General features: G+C 36.1%; 1 protein-coding gene across 4 annotated transcripts in view; it reads left to right on the plus strand.

Moving 5' to 3' along the window:
- GPC5 (glypican 5) overlaps nucleotides 1–20,411 on the plus strand; it is a 1,591,779-nt gene that overhangs the window by 308,183 nt on the left and 1,263,185 nt on the right. For all 4 annotated transcript variants that reach the window (XM_070380655.1, XM_070380656.1, XM_070380657.1 and 1 more), the window contains exon 3: nucleotides 7,841–8,535. In XM_070380655.1, the coding sequence (XP_070236756.1) occupies nucleotides 7,841–8,535 (695 nt within the window). The remainder of the gene's footprint in view (nucleotides 1–7,840; nucleotides 8,536–20,411) is intronic.

Here is a 20,411-nt window from a genome sequence, read left to right on the forward strand (position 1 = left end):
TGCATATGGGGCTTCCCAGGTGGCGCTGGTAGTAAAGAACCTGCCTGCCAATGCAGGAGACATGAAGCACAGGTTGAATCCCTGGGTCAGGAAGATGCCCTGGAAGAGGGCATGTCAACCCACTCCAGTATTCTTTCCTGGAGAATCCCTTCAACAGGTGAGCCTGGCAGGCTATGGTCCATAGGGTTGCAAAGAGTTGGGTACAACTGAAGCGATTTAGCTCACATGCAGTACATATGGTCAATGCTATCACTTTTTGCAACTTGCCCCACGACTGCTATAGTACAACCCCCAGTGCTTGTCACTCATATTATTTTTATACTTGTGTTACTGAAGACCATTCCCTGGACTTCCTGCTTTCAATCATGCCCCTGCTCCAACAGTTTAATGTACAAACCAGATCCTTTAATATGCAAACCACATCACATTCCTCCATGTTTAAAATTATCCTGTAGCTTCTTATTATACATATTAAACCCCAATCCCCTTTCCATGGTTCTGTGAGCCTGCCATGATCCCTGCCTGCTTCTCTGACCTTTCTCTCCACTCACTCACTGGTCTCCAGTAACACTGACATGCCTCTGTTTTTTCCAGAATCAACAAGCTTCTTACACAGCTCAGAACCTTGCAGTCCAATTTCTCAGAATCTGCAAACCACACCCCCTCTCCTCCTGACTGGTTCTATTTCATTAATGAGGTCTCTGCTCAGACATTACCACCTCAGAGAAGGTTTTCCTGCTCATCTTATATAAAATGGTCAGTCAGTAAAAAAGTCAATTTGTCCAAACCAGTTTGCCAACATCATTTTTTTTTAATTTGCCAAATGATGAAACATCATAGATAGTTTGAAAAGTTTAGAGATATTTGGTAAATTCAGAAAGCTTGCCATTGGTAATAGATCAATCAGATGATTTGCTTATGGTTAATTGTCTTTTATTGAACTGTTATGGACAAATTGACCTAAAGCCATCCAAGATACTGCCACATCACTTCCTGTCCTTTACTGTTTTTTTTCCTTATAGTACTTAACTTCACACACAAGTCATATTTATTTATTTGCTTTTATAATGTTCTCCTACCTTTTAGATTCTAAGCCACATGAGGACAAAAATTTGTATGGTTTTTAGCTGTAGCTTTGAGATCTACAGAAGTTGCTCAAGAATGTTGATTAAATGGATGAATCAAGTACTATGTGGCAAAATAAACTAGATGTGAGTGTATCAGACAGAATAGACAATATGCCAGAATAAGCTGAAAATACAGAAAAATCTCATTTTTTTTGAGATGTCAAAAAGAAAATGAGAGTAAAGATTATGAGAGAGTGACCATAAAGGGTTTTGTTTATTGAAGTAAAGGAGATCGGTGTGTTAGATTATAAAACTAACCAAAAAGCAAAAGAGGGAGAGGAAACACCAAAAAGAATATCAACTTCTTGTTTTGTGTAAAAGTTGAAGGTCATATATATTAGAGAATGAGATACTGTTCCTCATGATTGTTTTGTGTTTCTAGATTGTGTTTCTGGACTTACTTTAAAGATTCTTAGAAGGCTTAGACTTGATTTAAAATCTTCAGCCCACAATAATTCATGAAACAATCTGCTGTGCATTGTTTGGCACTGATTTTATTGGTTATACAAATGCTTAATTGAGTTCAAATACTTGCTAATATCATAAATTGACATTTAGAAAATAAATGATTACAAGATGATATTAGAAGTAAATATGAAGCACCATGATATACCAAATTGATGGGGAGGAAAATGAGGAAGGAGAAAAGTTGAGAAAGCATTTTTCCATTCAGTGCTTATCCTAAGAGACTCGATTACTTACAAACATGTTAATTCTTGGTGATACAAATTAATATAGCACTCACTATTTATTTGTATAGATGACTAATTTCTAAAGAATTATAAATTATAATGTTTAAAATATATCATTAAATTAATATTCTGGAAAACATTTGTTATATATTTTATTATAGTTTATCATTATATGAAAAAATTAAAGAAATTTGCAAATATCATAGGGATGAATTCAGTATAAACACAGACTAGAGAAATAGGTAATTGCTTCTTTTATTATATCTTCAGAGTAGTTTTTGTGACCTTCTGATAATTAAATGAATTATTATATGTGACTATTTTAAAATCATTGGAAGGCCTTTTTGCAAAGAAAGAAGAGCAGGAGGAACTACAATTCATTGTAATATGTCTGTGATAAAAACTGGTCAAGAAATTGCTCTTTAAATGATCTAGCTATCTATTCATCTATCCATAATGCAGTACAGAGGGATACATAGTTCTCTGGCATAAACTAGCTCTAATATAGCAGAATAGTAATGAATTATCTGTTACAGTAACAAAATCTGTGACTTGAGAATTGTAATGCACAAATACATAAACTAACTCTAAAAATTTCTCTTCAACCCAGATATACATTGTAAGATCATCTGATTATCCATGATTTATATGACTTAATATTTCTTCATCTTTTTCATTGCTATGTTTGAGGATGTCTGTGGCTTTAAATTATAAAAGTCTCTTCAAATTTTGTATCTTAAAATGTTCATATATAGAAAATGATAAAAATATGAAAAATGAAAAGGGTGTTCATGTCATGGTGGGGAGGTTATTATAGCAGTTATTTCATGATCATTAGTTTTGAAATCAACTTAATATTTAAAGCAGTAAAAAGCCCCATAAATATTGTTTCTCACATTGCAAAAAACCTACCTAGTGTAAATCTTCACTGATTTTGCAATTTGTCAAATTTAATTTCAAATCATTTGATTTTTTTCTCTACCAGTTTTATTTAAATTTAAATCTTGATTTAAATATCAGTCGTTCTTTGTACCTATAATAAAATGTCTCTAAAGGGAATGTGTGCTGGAAAAAGTTAATATAAAGTTTCTAGTTATAGGTGTTTTGTTATTAAGTTTTCACAGAATGTTAATGTTGAAAACTGAAGTAGATGAAGAAAAACTTCATGCATTCCAAATTCAGTTTCTACTTAATGAGATAATACATAAATTAATTTTCTCATAAAGCTGGGAGAAATTATGTTTTTATTCAATTATTAGATTGCAGTTTTCAATTCAATCAATCATTTTAGGCATTAAAAGGAAAGTTGGAAATTTCCTGTCTTGGTAGACTTAATCTGGTATCATTGAAAAGAAGAGCTTATTGAAATTCTCAATGGAAAAACAGCAAGAAGATAATTTTTTCTAGACTATTTCTTAAACCCTTTAAACAAATGTTACAAATGTTTATTCTAAATAGGTTATAGTTTTTGGCACATCAATAAAAAGCTATTACTTATATAGCTTGAGTAAGGAATATGTTTTACTTATTAAAATTTTATAGTCAAAACAATGTATAGTTTCTTTTTAATAATTAAGTAGATTTGATTAATTATTCAGTACTGCTCCTACCTTTGGATTTATAAATGCTGATTTAAATGTCAGTTATTCTTTTTCAGAGATGAAAAATACTTTGTTCATTTGACAATTCTTTTGACAAGTTTAAATTCTTGTTAATATCATAATGTTAATTCCATAAAACGGAAGGACACAACTTCATAGTAAACAAAGTAGAACAAAGTGATAGTTCTTACAAATTCAGAGTTAATACAAACAAATAATTTTAGTAAACTTGACTTTTGACTTTATGAACTTTCCAGAAAAGTCACTTACAAAATTATCCAATTTATTGACTTCTAGATTGTTCAGTTTCTGTTATGTGTTTATAAATTAAAATTTTTGAATTTATTAGGTCCAAAGATTCACAAAAGTATATTTATCTCTAGGCATTAAAGAAGAAATGTATACAGAGCAACAGTTCTCATCATTGATTGGATTTAAGAACATTTCAAAGAACACATTGAAAAATGCATGCCTAGTATATGTTTAGGGAATTCAGTTAACTGGACTATGTCAATATTAGATTCAACACAGGTTGAAAGAAAAATCCTTATATTGTGATGAGTTAATTGCATAGTGAACAATATTGTAAAATTGTATTGTAAAAAGTATTTTTAAAAGCCATTTTGTGTTCAGTATTTCATCAGAACGTTGATATTTCAGAGTGTGCAATCTCTTATTCAAAGGGGTAGTAAAATTAATATATAGTTAAGAAAACTAAAATTTTAATGTATATAATAGTAAGGGGAAGTTTTAAGTGTTGCTGTAATATGATTTTAAACTTTTTACCAGATTTTAATCATTTTGTTTAAATAATAAAGCTAAATCAGAGGAAAACCAGTCTGAAATAAAGATTGTAGACTTTTTAATAGAAATTTATTTTTTAATTACTAACTCAAACAGTAGTCAACTTAGTTTTTACTGCCAATAGTGCAGTCCTATAAAGAAACAACAATATTTAAAACTAATATCCTCATTTTTATTTTGAATGAATGCTCCTAAATATTAAATATATTCCCAATATTGCTTTTATAAAATAAATTAACTTGCTAAACCTACTAATTATGCAACCAAAAAGATAAATTCCATATATACCTGAATCATTGTAGGTTATAACTTAATGGGACTGGAATTTATAAAGTTTTATTTTTTACTTAAAATTTTTTAATAAAAAATTGTATGTTTGTTCATCATTTAGAGTTAGCAGAAATCAGATGGAACACTTGTATTGCTTAGGCTAGCATTCTACATTCACCATACAGGGCATATGGCCAGTATCAAACACAAATACGTACCTCTAGAGTACATGCCTTAGAAAACCTGGTGGAATGCATGTAAAGCTGCCTGTGATATATGGGTTTCTTTACATCTATCCTTATTTTATCTTTTAAAAAAGCTTACATTATTTGCAAGCATTGCTATTTAACCATTTTTGGTAAATAAAATCATTTGCAGCCTCACAATTCATAGCCATAAATTGGTGAGAAAAATGATCCAGTATTATTGAAAAAATATAATCCTAGCAGTTTTATTTTAGTTCCAACCACAAAGATTTAATTTCCCTTTCACATTCACTCCTGTGGATCTTTAGAAACAGTGTAGTGGTAGAGATTGCAGCTCTGAGGTCAGACTGCTGTGGTGAAATGCTTGCAGAGAGGACATGTCATAGATAACCTGTAATTGCAGTTTCAAAACCAGGTCAAGCCAAAAGACTGATCGAGGCTGATTGTCACATAGAGACTCCCGAATTTCAGTGCAGAGATCCCATGATTTGTAGTTTCCCCACACAACCCAGCTGATCAGGGCAGTTGGAAAACCTCATGTTTAATACAATCTCAATTGGCACAGTAGCTAACCTCAACTGAAGCCTTCCCTGGTTGCTCAGACAGTAAAGAATCTGCCTGCAGTTCAGTAGCTGCAGGAGACACAGGTTTGATCCTGGGTTGGGAAGATCCCTGGGAGAAGGGCATGGAAACCCACTCTAGTATGCTTGCTTGGAGAATTCCAGGGACACAGGAGCCTGCCCGGCTACAGTCCATAGGGTCGCGAAGAGTCAGGCACGACTAAAGTGACTTAGCATACAGGCACAGTGCGTAGTTTATACATAGTTTATAATGGCACCCCACTCCAGTACTCTTACCTGGAAAATCCATGGATGGAGGAGCCTGGTAGGCTGCAGTCCATGGGGTTGCTAGGAGTCGGACACGACTGAGAGACTTCACTTTCACTTTTCTCTTCCATGCATTGGAGAAGGAAATGGCAACCCACTCCAGTGTTCTTGCCTGGAGAATCCCAGGGATGGCGGAGCCTGGTGGGCTGCCGTCTATGGGTTCGCACAGAGTCAGACACGACTGAAGCGACTTAGCAGTAGCAGCAGTAGCATACTGTAGTGGGTGCTGGAGAGGTGTGGGTAAGCACAGGAGTCCTGCCTAGTTATATGTTACTGTTTAATCACTTCTATGTTAAGTGCCATCAAAATGGAATAGAGGCTTATCAAAGTGCATTAAACATCAAATTTAAAAAAAATTCTTATTTGAAGTGTCTGTGCTGTAATAGAGTTGCAACTTCTTTGAAAGTGTTGCTTGCCTTTGATTGTAGTGTAGAGGCACTGTCTCAGTTTCAGCCACTGTAACAGAATACCATAGACTGGGTGGTTTATCAACAGAAATTTAGCAGGGTACTGGCAGTTTCCATGTCTGGTGAAAGCTCACTTCCTGGTTCACAAATGGACATTTTCTGGCCGTGTCCTCATTTGGTAGAAGGGGCAAGAGGACACTCGGGGGTCTCTTGTAAAGGGTCACTAATCCCATCCACTAGGGGTCCGCTCCCCAGGCCGAATCACTCTCCCAAAGCCCCTATTTCCAAATACCATTCCACTGGAAATTAATTTTCAGCATAAGAAGTTTTGGGGGGACACACATTTAGTCCATAGCCTGCACCTTGATACATGACACTCAAGCTGGGGACTCAATACGAATCCATCTCAGAATTAGAATCAGAATATATAGTAAATTGTGTCCTATATATATTCTCTGTGAAAAAAAAATGGAGTTTTTTTTGCTGGTTTTTAGGATATTATGGCATATTAATGACACAGTTTCACTTCATTAATAGCTCTCCCGGTAACTCTTTTTTTATCATTTCACTTTATTCTACTGTTATTTCATCTCTTTTTGTAATATATCAGTGGTTTGATGTGGTCTTTACAACCTGATTTAAAATTACTGTAAGATTTTGTGGTTATGGGAGATAATTTTATTGATGTATTTTATAGCTAATTATATATTGACACAGTCTAGTATCATATTTAGGCTAATTTTTTGAACTGTAATTGCTAGGATATCCAAGATGATTGACTGTTGCCTAAAACTATCATTTTGGAAACACAGCTTTTACTTTCTAATTACTGCTGCTGCTGCTCTTTAGTCACTAAGTTGTGTCTGACTTTTTGTGACCCCACGGACTCTAGCCCATCAAGCTCCTCTGTCCATGGGATTTCTGAGGCAAGAATACTGGAGTGGGTTCTCCAGGGGATCTGCCTAAGCCAGGGGTTGAACCCACGTCTCATACCCTGGCAGGTGGATTCTTCACCTCTGAGCCACCAGGGGAGCCCTGCTGATTACTACAGCCTCCTTTAATTTGTGGATAAATTATTCTCCATTCTTTCTGTGGAGAAATTGACTTGGAAGCATTTGTTAAAGAAATAAGATAATAAAATGTCCCACAGTAAAGTAATATGATAAAAACAAAAGGTCACAAGACAGTTCAGAAGGTGGTCACACACTTCTCCCATCAATTAATATGACTCATGACTTTCTCACTTCTTAACAAGGTTTGACAATTTAAAGGATGGTTTAGTCATGAAATGCTTTATTTTCTTTTAATTTGAACCTTCTAGGAGGCCTGATGATGTTCAGGTTTCCCTTTGGAAATTTAACCTCTGTTTACAGTAACTAGTTTATGATCTACTAGCTTTCATTCTGAAAAAAAAGAAAAAGAGAGAAACCATAAAAAATGCAGTAGATGTTAAATCAAATTTTAATGTCATTTTCTTTAGTAAAGATTGAACTCATGAATGTAAATTGTTTTCTTAGTGACACTTTTTTTTTATCATTTGTGGGTTATAAAAATTATGAATAAAATTAATAAGAAATTACTATTACCCATAACTTCTTTTTGATGTCTATACTTTTTGTGTTTGATCCTAGGAAATACCTATCTATAAAATGTGTGTGTTGTGCATGATGCCCGCCTTCCACCAGTCATTTTCCTGGGAAAGCACAATTGGGTTTAGTAGGCTGATCATTTAGATCCTTAGGTTAGTTTTGCTGCATTGAGCTCATTTACTGTGTGGAGCAGATGGATGACCAGTTTTAATATGAATACTAAGCCTTTTCATCCTTTACTTCTGCTTTTGTTACAGAAACCCTCGAAACTCTCATTAGACAAGCAGAAAATTACACCAGCATACTTTTCTGCAACACCTACAGGAACATGGCCCTTGAGGCCGCCGCTTCCACCCAGGAGCTCTTCACCGATGTAGGGCTCTATTTATTTGGTGCGGATGTTAATCCTGAAGAATTTGTAAACAGATTCTTTGACAGTCTTTTCCCTCTGGTGTACAATCATCTCATTAACCCTGGTGTGACTGACAGTTCCCTGGAATACTCAGAATGCGTCCGGACGGCCCGCCGGGACATTAGCCCATTTGGTAATATTCCCAAAAGAGTGCTGGGACAGATGGGGCGGTCGCTGCTGCCCAGTCGCACGTTTCTGCAGGCGCTGAACCTGGGCATTGAAGTCATCAATACCACAGACCATCTGCACTTCTCCAAAGAGTGTGGCAGAGCCCTGCTGAGGATGCAGTACTGCCCACACTGCCAAGGCCTGGCTCTCACTAAGCCTTGCATGGGGTATTGCCTCAACGTCATGAGAGGCTGCTTGGCACATGTGGCAGAGCTTAACCCACACTGGCATGTGTACATCCGGTCACTGGAAGAGCTGTCGGATGCCATGCATGGGACCTATGACATTGAACACGTGCTTCTGAACTTCCACTTGCTTGTTAATGATGCTGTGATGCAGGCTCACCGTGATGGACAGAAGTTATCGGAACAGGTAAGCATCCACTCAAAATTTCCTGCTTTCTTAGAGTGCAACAGTTAGCTATATACATAAAGTGAGTTGATTATAAGCACATCATTATATACTTTAAATTATGACAGCTTAATAATACTTTACGAAATAGTAGGAGAATGCATGGGTTGTCATATTGTCATATTCAATTCTAAATATATTTTACATGACACATCAAAATTTTGGTTAGCTAAAATACCAGTTTCTCCTCTAAGTAGTGGCCTTCTTATAGGGTTAGTTCAGTGAGGTAAAGAGGGCTTGGTTTTAAAATCAGGACCAGCATAAATTTGATTCTGCACTCTTCCTTTAATTCTCAAGTCCCTTAGCTTCTTTGAGCCCCAGTTTTCTCACTGACAAGAAGAAAATAGTAACAAATAACTTTTGGAGTATTCTTTTTGGGGAAGATAGGCAATCATTTAGGCCCTCTACCTAGTATACTGCCTGGTACTCCAAAAATGGATATTGTTGGTATTTCAAAAGTATTCAGCTTTAAAATAGAAAACACCAATTATATAGGCATTAAATGAAGACTTGTTATCAAAAGTGTTTCTTCGGAGACTTTCCAGAACCTGGGACAGTGATGGTGTGATGATCTTTTAAACCATGATGTATATGGCATCATGGTGTTTTATTCCAAGAAGGCTTTAATAAGCAAAATAATAAAATCAAAGAACATAAGAGTTTCCTATTTCTTTCACATTCTATAGAAATATTCTCAGGCACCTTTAGTAATAGTTCTCATATCCCATACAGTGAAGTAGAACATGCTGCTGCTCTTTATCCTAAATATTTTGTCCTGAAATAAAATTATGCTCCTTCGCAATAACAGAATACATCTCCCCACCCTAGCCCTTATTTACTGAATTAATAAATGCTCTCATTATTGACTTTGTAAGTCTGTTCCTTTCATTAATTTCCAATAGAAATTGGATATGAAAACCTTGATGTCCAGGCATATACACCCCACTTCCTTCCTAACTTTCAAGGTCCTCCTGGCACCGTATGAGCCAATATGGTACCTTCCCGCAAATTAGAAATGGTTACCCTCTTTAGGTGGATGGGACTTGCAGGTAGAGTGTGAGCTGGAGTTGAGCTCTCATCCCAGTCCACTCACCTGGGTATCCTTACACAGCCAATAATGTTCCCAACCATGTACAGTTGTCCTGGTTGTTTTGCAATCTCTCATCCCTTTAGGGAGATTATACATGTACCAGAACTTTTGCAAGAGATATAATAAGCCAACTCAAAAGACTTCGAAGATTTCATGTACTTCATAGTTAATGAGGGATAAGCATTTAGGTCTAGGAAACAAAATATCAAAATTATGATATTGCGTATCTCCAGAAGGAAAACAAGTATAGAAAATCTGAAATGAAGCCCAGATTTAAATTATTAATTTGGGACAAGCCATCTAACCTCTTGGGACCAGAGTTTTCTTATATATAGATAGATAGGTAGATAGATACACAGATTTTTAAGATTCCTTTTATTTTGTCTTTTGGAGCCTTGGAGTGCCTTTTTGTACCCTTAAAATCTACCACGTAGAAAATTATTGTATATTATTATATATCTAATTATTTTTTTTCAATTTCAAAGGCTAAACTAACATAAATTTGTAGTTAGATAGACATGTTTTCAGAATTCCCTGGTGGCTCAGATGGTAAAGAATCTGCCCGTAATTCAGGAGACCTGGGTTCGATCCCTGGGTTGGAAGATCCCCTGGAGAAGGGAATGGCTACCCACTCCAGTATTATTGTCTGGAGAATTCCATGGACAGAGGAGCCTGGTGTGCTACAGAACATGGGATCATGAAGAGTCAAACACAACCTGTTTTCAAATCCTGAGTCTGTTTCATCCTGCATAAAGAAGGAAATGATGTTTTAAGTGTCATACGATATGGCTCTGACATTGGCCGCTGCTTGGTCCCCGAGAAATTTGCTTTTCTCTTTTCCAATTCTGGGGCCAATCCTGATCAAACCTTGGTGAAGCAGGTTACTTTACTATCTTAAAGGATAGAATCATCAAACTTGTGTTCTATAAATACATTTAAAGCAACACTTTTGTATTATGGAAACTCCTTGGTGGATTTTCAAAGAGCATTCTTTTCTTTTAAGCAATTAATTCTATTTCATATAATAAATGGTCCTATAACTATCTTGAAAAACATCAGTTATTACTAATGAATTGTAGATTCTTTTCCAAATAAAACAACTGAGATTCTTTAACTTACAGTGACAGAAGGAGAAACTGACTTTAAATTCCTTGAAAATTGACTCATTAATATTTATTTCTGCCAACTTCAAAGTGATTTATAAGCTGTTTATCAAGTTTTGATAACCAGTTCACACATCAGTGAATTTAATAAATTCAAAATAAATTACTGGTGAGCCAGAAAATAATGACTTTCTCACATTCCCAGAGCAATCTCTAAGATCTAGTACTTTCAAATCTTGTCCTCAGTAAATACTTGTATCCATCCACTTTAAGAAATCCATAGGGGTACCTGATGCATCTTACTTCTGTTGGATGAATTTCAACTGGAAAAAAATTATTGGTTTCCTGAGGATATCATAAATATATTCTATTTATAAAACCATTAAAGAAGTAAAATCTAACTTATAAGAGAATGTTTTAATTTTGTAATTGTCTGGGGATTAAGACAAAAATCTAATAAACTATTAACAGAGAACCATCAAAGTATGGAGATTAAAAGCACAAGTCCTAATCTCTGAGTACATTTCCCATCTGTTCTACCATTTACTAGCTGTGAGTTTGGGAACTTGATTGTTTAATCTTTCTTGAGTCTCCTCTTTGGTAAAAAGTGAAGTCGCTCAGTTGTGTCCGACTCTTTGCGACCCCATGGACTATAGCCTACCAGGTTCCTCTGTCCATGGGATTTTCCAGGCAAGGATACTGGAGTGGGTTGCCATTTCCTTCTCCAGATCTTCCCGACCCAGGGTTTGAAGCCGGATCTCCCGCATTGTAGGCAGATGCTTTACCATCTGAGCCACCAGGGAAGCTCTCTTTGGTAAAATGGGATAATAACTGTGCCTACATCACAGGGTTCTTTTGAGATTAAAATGAGTTTAGGTTTTCTCCAAGATAACTGTTTAAAGCCTACTAATTATTATTACGTTATATTCTTTATAAATATATTATTGATTTCTCTGATGTTTTAAATACTTTTAAAGTGAACACCTCTTTCTTAAACTGTGATATACAAATCAAAAAATGTTTTAAATGGGCATTTAATGTAAGCAGATAATTGTAAAGATTTTCCTGAATGAAAAGAAAAACCTAAAAGTTTTAGAAAGCATTATTTTGAAATCTACAATGAGTTTTAATATTGATGATTTTAATTGCTAATTCTTGATAAAAATAATTTCATTATGAGGAAATGGCTGAATGATTTTTTTGGTAGGAAATGATTAAATGATTGCATGATACTTGATAGGAAATCATGTATTCATTCTGTAAGTAAAAACAGTATAAAAATATATATATACTTGCTATTGATTAAATTTAGAACATTATTTATTGCTATAATTAAATGCTTTAATTTATTAAAGAAACAAAAATGCAGGATCTGGGTTAATTTCAATGTTACAGTATTTTCTAAATGGAATAAATGTTACCAAGAAACTCAACTGAATGTTGATTCTATACCATTTTCGAAATAAAAAGGTTTTTTTCAGCTTTATTGAAATACAGTTGACAAAATAAAATTCTTCTTTAAATATTTTAAAGAATTCAGTAGTGAAACCATCTAGTTCTGGGCTTTGATAAGAGGTTTTTTTTTTTCTTTTTAATTATTGATTAAATCTCCTTATTCATTATTGGTGCTGTTCAAGTTTTCTATTTTTTCATGTCTTGGTCTTGGTAGGATCTTAATTTTAGGAATTTATCCATTTCTTTCAGGTTATCCAATTTGTTGGCCTATAATTTTTCATAATAATCTCTATGGTCTTTTGTATTTCTGTAGTGTCAGTTGTAATATCTCCTCTTTCATTTATAATTTCATTAACTTTAGTCTTCTCTCATTTTTTTATTATTCTAGCAGACACGACTGACTGAGCGACTTCACTTTCACTTTTCACTTTCATGCATTGGAGAAGGAAATGGCAACCCACTCCAGTGTTCTGGCCTGGAGAATCCCAGGGACAGGGGAGCCTGGTGGGCTGCCGTCTATGGGATTGTACAGAGTCGGAACGACTGAAGTGACTTAGTAGTAGTAGTAGCTAAAGATTAGTCATTTTTCTACTCTTTCAAAACTTAGCTCTTAATTTTGTTGGTATTTTCTTTTTTTTTTTCTGGTCTCTATTTCGTTTATTTCTGCTCTGATCTTTGTTATTCCCTTCTTTCTGGTAATATTGGGCTTAGTTTGTTCTTATCTGGTTCCTTGAGGTATAAAGTTAGGTTGTTTATTTTAGTTCTTTCTTTTTCTTGAACATTGGTGTTCATCACTATAAACTTTCCTGCTTTTGCTGCATCTTGTAAGTTTCAGCATGCCGTGTCCCCACAGCTGGGGGCTGAGGGTACCCCTCTAGAATGTCTGGCACTGTGTTGAGTGTGGAATTTATAGCAAGTATGTGTGTCAGCCTGTGCTACCTGTTTCCATGTGGGTGTTTTTTCATTTGCTTGATGTATAATAGTTACTCAGCTAGTTTCTAAAATAGCTGTGTGTAGTTGCACATTTCTGTGTTTCTTTGGGAAGAGGGACCTTCCTAGGGAAACTAGGAGGCTCCTATGTCACCATCATGGGAATTGCTGCCACAAAAAGTGTGCTTTTAAGCCTGAACTGGGTTCCAAAGTATAATTTTTAACAATAAAAGTCCCACTCTGTATTTTTAAATAGAAAACCAATTTTCCATGTCTCTTACCTTTGCACCATTCATACAGTTTCAGCTGGTTGCATCCCAATTACTTCAGGATGGCTACGTACTTCAGTTCTAAAACCTATCAAAATTGAGTTTAAGTGTCTGCATTGTGCACACTAATGCACTCTAATTAAACCATGTTGTTGAGAAAAGGGATATCTGATCACTGCTTCTCTACACATCTACATTTATCTGAATCTGTAAAATGAAAGCCTAATAAGTTGATATGTGTTTTTAGGTATCTCATTGATATCTTTATATATAAATTGAAGATAAAATTAAAATAATTGCCTGGATTATTTATAGTAAAACACTAAATTTTGTTCTGTTTCTTCAATAATGTGGTATATATTTTCTTAAAAATCATGTATATTCAATTTTACATAATAGAGACTATGGGACAAACCAGGTTAAGGCAACACATTAGTCTCTCAAGGCTGTGTCCTTGAAACCACTCCTAGTGTGGGAATGGTGGGTGACCCATATATTTCAAGGGTGCAGTAGATGGATGAGGAATCTCTGATTGCCTGGTCCTGCTCTTGGGTGAACCAGCAGTCACATCCTCTCAATGACCTCCTCCAACAATCTACACAATGCCAAGAAGGCATTATTTCTGAAACAAAGTTAATTTTGTTTAGGAGCTTTCATTCATGTATATTTTTGTACTTGGCTGTGTGCATGCATGCTAAGTCAATTCAGTCATGTCCGACTCTCTGTGATGCATGAACTGTAGCACACACACCAGATTCCTCTGTCCATGGGATTCTCCAGGCAAGAATACTGGAATGGGCCATTTCCCCTTCCAGGGATCTTCCTGACCCGGGGATTGAACCTACAGCTCCTACATTGCAGGTTAATTCTTTACCACTTGAGCCACCAGGGAAGCCCTTGTATTTGGCTACCAGAGAATGAAGGGCTGTGACCATAGGTTAAAAATAAGCTACCTGTGGATAAAATTTATGAGTAGCTGGATAAGACTTCATTGAAAATACCAGCATAATGTCATTTGGTATATCCTGATGATGTTTTCAACAATATATCATGTTTACCTTTTCCTAATTTTTATTTAACTAATGGGGTGACCTAATGTTGAACTTGTAATTACTATTTCTCAAATTATTGTTCAAATTATTCTAATTGTTCAAATGAGTTGTTTCTTTTGAGAAATAAGACTGGAGCTTAACAAGAGAAAAGGCAATGGCATAAGAATTAAATTAGAAGCAATTGAAAGGGGAAGATATACGTTTTTAGGGTAAAAGGCAGCTCAGACAGAATCCAGTGAAGGTGGGCTAACTGGAAATAGAAAAATCTATAAGTTAACAGAAAAGGAAAGGAGAAAAGGAAGGTTCATTAGACCATGAGAAGGTCATTTGGTCCAACTCATCATTCTATTAATATATAGAGATCTCTGAAAGGTTTTTGGACACTTAATTCTGGATGCTAAATAGTTACAGGGAGCTTGCTATTACAGAATTGGTAGCAGAAAAGCATATAGCAATAATTAGTGGGTTTTCTTCGCAATACTAAGCCCATTTAGTTCTTTTCAAATGTTGAACAAGGTAGAATTTTCTGACTAGAGGCAAGTCAAAGTGTTAGTCGCTCAGTTTTGACTCTTTGGACCCCACGGACCAGAGCCCACCAGTCTCCTCTGCCCATGGAATTCTCCAGGCAAGAATATTGGAGTGTAGTACTATTTCCTTCACTAGAGGCAAGTCAAAAGGTATTTCTATTGTCCATTGATTTTCTACTCAAATTTTATGATATACTGAGATAGTTCCATAATATTTTAACCTCCGCTGGTAAGAATTTTCTTTACATGTCTGATTAGATCTGAATATTTCTCCTTTTGAAGACTTACCCCTGCACTTGTGAATCATGGGAGGAGGGGTGGTCACTTTGGCCTTTTGATAACCTCTCTTGAAATGATTGGCAGTAATTAGGGGCAATCAAGACTCAGGTACCTTATATACAGTAAGTCTACATTTCTTTTAGGAATGCATTAAATATCAAACTTGCATAGTTTAAGGATAGCTATTTCATAAGACTTTGAGAATGTTGCATGATTAACTTGTGATTATTACCTTTCTGAAAAAGATTGTGGTATGAATTACTCAAGATTAAGTACTGATAACCATAGTTCTTTATTTCTACTTAATTTCCTGAGAAAGAAAAAAAATTATTAAATGTCTTATGAGGGCCTAAAGTCCTTTAAAGGGAAATCTGGACAAAGATCTCCAGGAAGAGTTGTCCATCAGGTTTGTGGACAGCTCTAGTTGTTGGACAGTTCACCCTTATGGTGAATGACTGTCTGCATCTTCAGTTGCCATGCCTGGTATGGTGGAATGGAATATGTTGAAGATAGGGACTAGTCTTGGCCATCTTAGCTGTCAGCTATGTGAAGGCTTTTATTCTGACTCCTTGCCTTCTTTCTAGCCTTTTGACTCCCTTTTTTATTTAGTATTTATTTACATGCCTTCTTGTTAAGATCATGATTTTAACTATCCAGCTCTGTCTTTATCTCCTGGAGGACTTACTGAGCCAGGATCAAGTTGGCCAGACTGGAGGGAGCCTGGGGTTGACAACTGGTAGATATCTGACATGGCCTTTCCATTCCCAACCATCAAAGCCAGATGCTTCTCCTTCCTCAGGGATCTGTTGTGTGGAGGGTTCCTGGTTGTAGTCTCAGGCCCCTATCAAACGTGCTTTTTTAGGAAATTGGGAATGGAAGGATAATTTTCAGAATTAAAGGTTCTGAAGAAATTTAAAGATTTCTTGCTCAGTTTTTATATCATGTATACATCTGCTTTGTTACGTTATTTTCTCTGAGCTAACAGAACTCTTTTTTCCTGTAAAATAAGCTTGTGACTTCTTGAAATAAAAGGGTTTTAATATGATATTATACATGTTTTAATGCCATTCTCCCCAGTCGCCAGTCCAGGTTTGATGCAGGATACAGGAAGCTTGGGGCTGGTGCACTGGGATGACCCAGAGGGATGGTATGGGGAGGGATGTGGGAGGGGAGTTCAGGATGGGGAACACGTGTACACCCATGGCAGATGCATGTTGATGTATGGCAAAACCAATACAATATTGTAAAGTAAAAAAAATAATAATTAATAAATAATTTTTTAAAAGGGTTTTAATAATACCCAGCTATTCTTTTTGATTTTTCTGAAATAACTTTTGCTTGAATTTTATGAGTATATAGCTGTTCATATGTAGCACTGATGTTTTCAGCTGGATTGGACACTTCTCTACATTAAATGGAATAAATTCTCTTTAAATTAAATACTGCATGAAAAATTTTTTTTCCCTTGATGAAGTTCAGCAAGGATGTGTTATTTCTGTTGGAGTTTTTGCCTCTCCCTTTCTACCTGAGTGTTTTCTTAATGCAGCAAAGCTTTCTTGGTTGGAGATTTGCAATGAATGCAGATCATTTTTAAGTGCACTGATAACTTTAGATTCTGAAGGTAATTTTGTGTACATCTGCTGCCTGGTTTTGAGAGTGTGAACCAGTATTAAATCAGTCTCATAAGTCAGCAGTCTTTTGCCTTTATGAATTAAGAAGTCTCCATTCTCCGTGCCTTTGGAATGTGCTGCTCCAGGTTTCCACAGTTGATGTTCTCTTTCCACAAGCACAGCAGCCCCATCACTCACCTCTAGCAAGTGTTCACTTAGAGGCTTGATCAGACTCTCGTCATTATTAAGAACTCACTCCAAAGGCAAGGTTTTATGAGTCTTTTTTTTTTCTTTGCTTCTAAATTATATTTACCCATTCTTCCCTTCCATTTCTGAGTCTTATCAAAACAGCTTTATGCTTCTCTGAAGATTGGAATTTACCTCCAAAGTTCCTGTTACTGCTATCTGAAGCTGTTCTCCATTCTTCTGATGGATTTTGAAGGCTGTTTTGGTTGTAGTCTTGTTACATTTACTTTGATGCATTTCCTAAAAAAAAATTTAGTCTTGCTTATGTCAGCCATCAGCTGAACTTGTAAACATTGAGATTTTTCTCCTTCTTGTGTTTTCTGTAAGTATCTGGTTTAAGCCCAAGTAAAGAAATGTAGCGCCTCAGCTCTTTATCCATGGCCTTCACCTTTCCCATGTCTTTTTTTTTTTTTTTTTTTAACTTTGGTACAGTTTTTATAAGAATATTCTTTTTTTTTTTTTTTTTTTTTTTTTAAAAAAAAATCACATGCTCCCCATCCTGAACCCTCCTCCCTCCCAACCTCCCCATACCATCCCCTGGGCCTTCCCAGCGCACCAGCCCCAAGCATCCAGCATCCATTGCACTGAACCTGGACTGGCATCTCGTTTCCATGACATTTCACATGTTTCAATGACATTCTCCCAAATCTTCCCACCCTCTCCCACAGAGTCCATAAGAATACATCAGTGTCTCTTTTGCTGTCAGTACACAGGGTTATTTACCATCTTTCGTTAGTATACTGTATTTATGTTTTTCCTTCTGGCTTACTTCACTCTGTATAATAGTCTCCAGTTTCATCCACCTCATTAGAACTGATTCAAATGTATTCTTTTTAATGGCTGAGTAATACTCCATTGTGTATATGTACCACAGCTTTCTTATCCATTCATCTGCTGATGGACATCTATTCCATGTCCTGGCTATTATAAACAGTGCTGCGATGAACATTGGGGTACACGTGTCTCTTTCCCTTCTGGTTTCCTCAGTGTGTATGCCCAGCAGTGGGATTGCTGGATCATAAGGCAGTTCTATTTCCAGTTTTTTAAGGAATCTCCACACTGTTCTCCATAGTGGCTGTACTAATTTGCATTCCCACCAACAGTGTAAGAGGGTTCCCTTTTTGTAGTAAGTTCTCAAGTTTGGCTTCCAGTCTGGTTTATTTAACGTATCCAGAGTCTTTTCAAAGTAGCAAAACTTCTCAGTAATTTTATATTTCCCCCCAGGAAGGGCAATTCTTTGTATTTCCATGCACAGAAATGCAAAGTTTTAAGCACACAACCTCCATTCTGACTATACAAGTCATCAGCCTGGTAGGCTGCAGTCCATGGGGTCGCACAGAGTCAGACACAGCTGAAGCGACATAGGAGCAGCAGCAGCAGTTATATGAAATATTTAGAATAGCAAAATCACTGAGATAGACAATAGATTAGTGACTACCAGGGATTGGAGAGGGGATGAAAGAACAAGGAATTACTGCTAATGTGTATAGGATTTTTTTCAGGGGAGAGATAAAAATATTGTAAAATTAAATAGAAGTGATAGTTGCACATCTCTGTTAACACAGTAAAATTCACTGAGTTGCACATTTCAAAAGAGTATATTTTATGGTACATGAATTATATAACAATAAAGCTGTTATAAAAAGTTATAATGTATAATTTTGAAAATTGACTCATACAAATTGCGAACTAGTATATTCCAGTGAATAATTTCCATTTATATGTTTGTTCTTTTTATTGGCCTATGCTTCTTGAGACTATGGGAACTCAGAGGAGCAATGTGCCTTTTCATTTGTCATCAAAATGACACACTAAAAATATTTCTAGACATTTTAAAATTAATGCCTCAAGGTCATTCAGAGAAAACGAAAATATCTGCCCTTACAGTGAAGATGTTTCCCAAAAACAAAAAACTTTACCTTGAAAAACACTTTTTGTCATTCAAGAAAATATGGGGTTGGATAAAAATTGGCATAAATAAGAGATAATCTCATTCATTTATCTAAACATGCAACAAATATATGTTAAGTGCTTTCAGTGTACCAGATACAGCTGGACACTGAGTTTATGCCAACTGCGCCTGCAGCTGCCTTGTTAGAGCTTACAATGAACTAACTAATTTTTCCATAACCATGTTAGCATCTCAACTCTATCCTCTAGACAAAAGTCAGGATACTGTTTCCAAATGTAAACTATATTATACATAAAATCTTTTGGTGGCTTCCTTTCAACCTTAGAATAGAATCTAAAAGCCTTTATATTGACCTTTAATGCTTTGCATATCTGCCCTTTACCATCACTTTACCCTCATCTCGAACCACGTTTAACCCTTCTTCGCTCTAGCCATGCTGGAGCTCTCTGATTTTTTTAGCATACAGTCTTCTCCCTTGACTCTTGTCAGTTACATTTTTTTTCTGGAAGTAGGCTATTTCCCAACCATGCTCCCCAACACGTTTATCTACTGATGCCAGGGCTGCTGCTCATTTTTGTCTCATCTTAGATCCTGCTAACCCTGGGAGGTGTTCTCTGGCCTCTGTAGAAAAGGTTAGGTGACTCTGTATTATGTTTTAGTAACACCATTAAATTTTCCTTTACAGCTTTTTGCATGCATGCAGTTATTTAATTATTCACATACTTTACATTGGGCTTCCCTCATAGCTCAGTTGGTAAAGAATCTGCCTGCAATGCAGGAGACCCCGGTTCGATTCCTGGGTTGGGAAGATCTGCTGCAGAAGGCATAGGCTACCTACTCCAGTATTCTTAGGCTTCACTGGTGGCTCAGCTGGTAAAGAATCTGTCTGCAGTGCAGGAAACTGGGGATCGATCCCTGGGTTGGGAAGATCCCCTGGAGAAGGGAAAAGCTACCCACTCCAGTATTCTGGCCTGGAGATTTCCATGAACTGTATAGCTTTTTGCATACATGCAGTTATTTAATTATTCACATATTTTACATTGAGTTGTATGTGCCCAGAGGGCAGAGACTAGCTGTTGTGTTCATCACAGTATCTCTAGAGTCCAAGTGTTGATGGACACATGAGTTCTTTGATGAACACCTGTTGTTCAGTGGTAAATCTGGCCTTTCTGCTGCATTGCCTGGACTGTTGGAATTGTCTCCCAGTTGACCTGTCTGCTCCACCTTGACTTTCTTTGTGTCCAGACTCTTCAGCATGGTGTACAAGGTCTCCTGGGTCTTGATACCACCATTCTTCCTTCATCAATCTTATCCCTTGTCCCCTGACCTGCCCTCCTTGCATCCATGTTCCTGATTAAACTACA

Source organism: Bos mutus, chromosome 12 (genome assembly GCF_027580195.1).
Source record: "Bos mutus isolate GX-2022 chromosome 12, NWIPB_WYAK_1.1, whole genome shotgun sequence".
NCBI classification, from domain to species: domain Eukaryota; kingdom Metazoa; phylum Chordata; class Mammalia; order Artiodactyla; family Bovidae; genus Bos; species Bos mutus.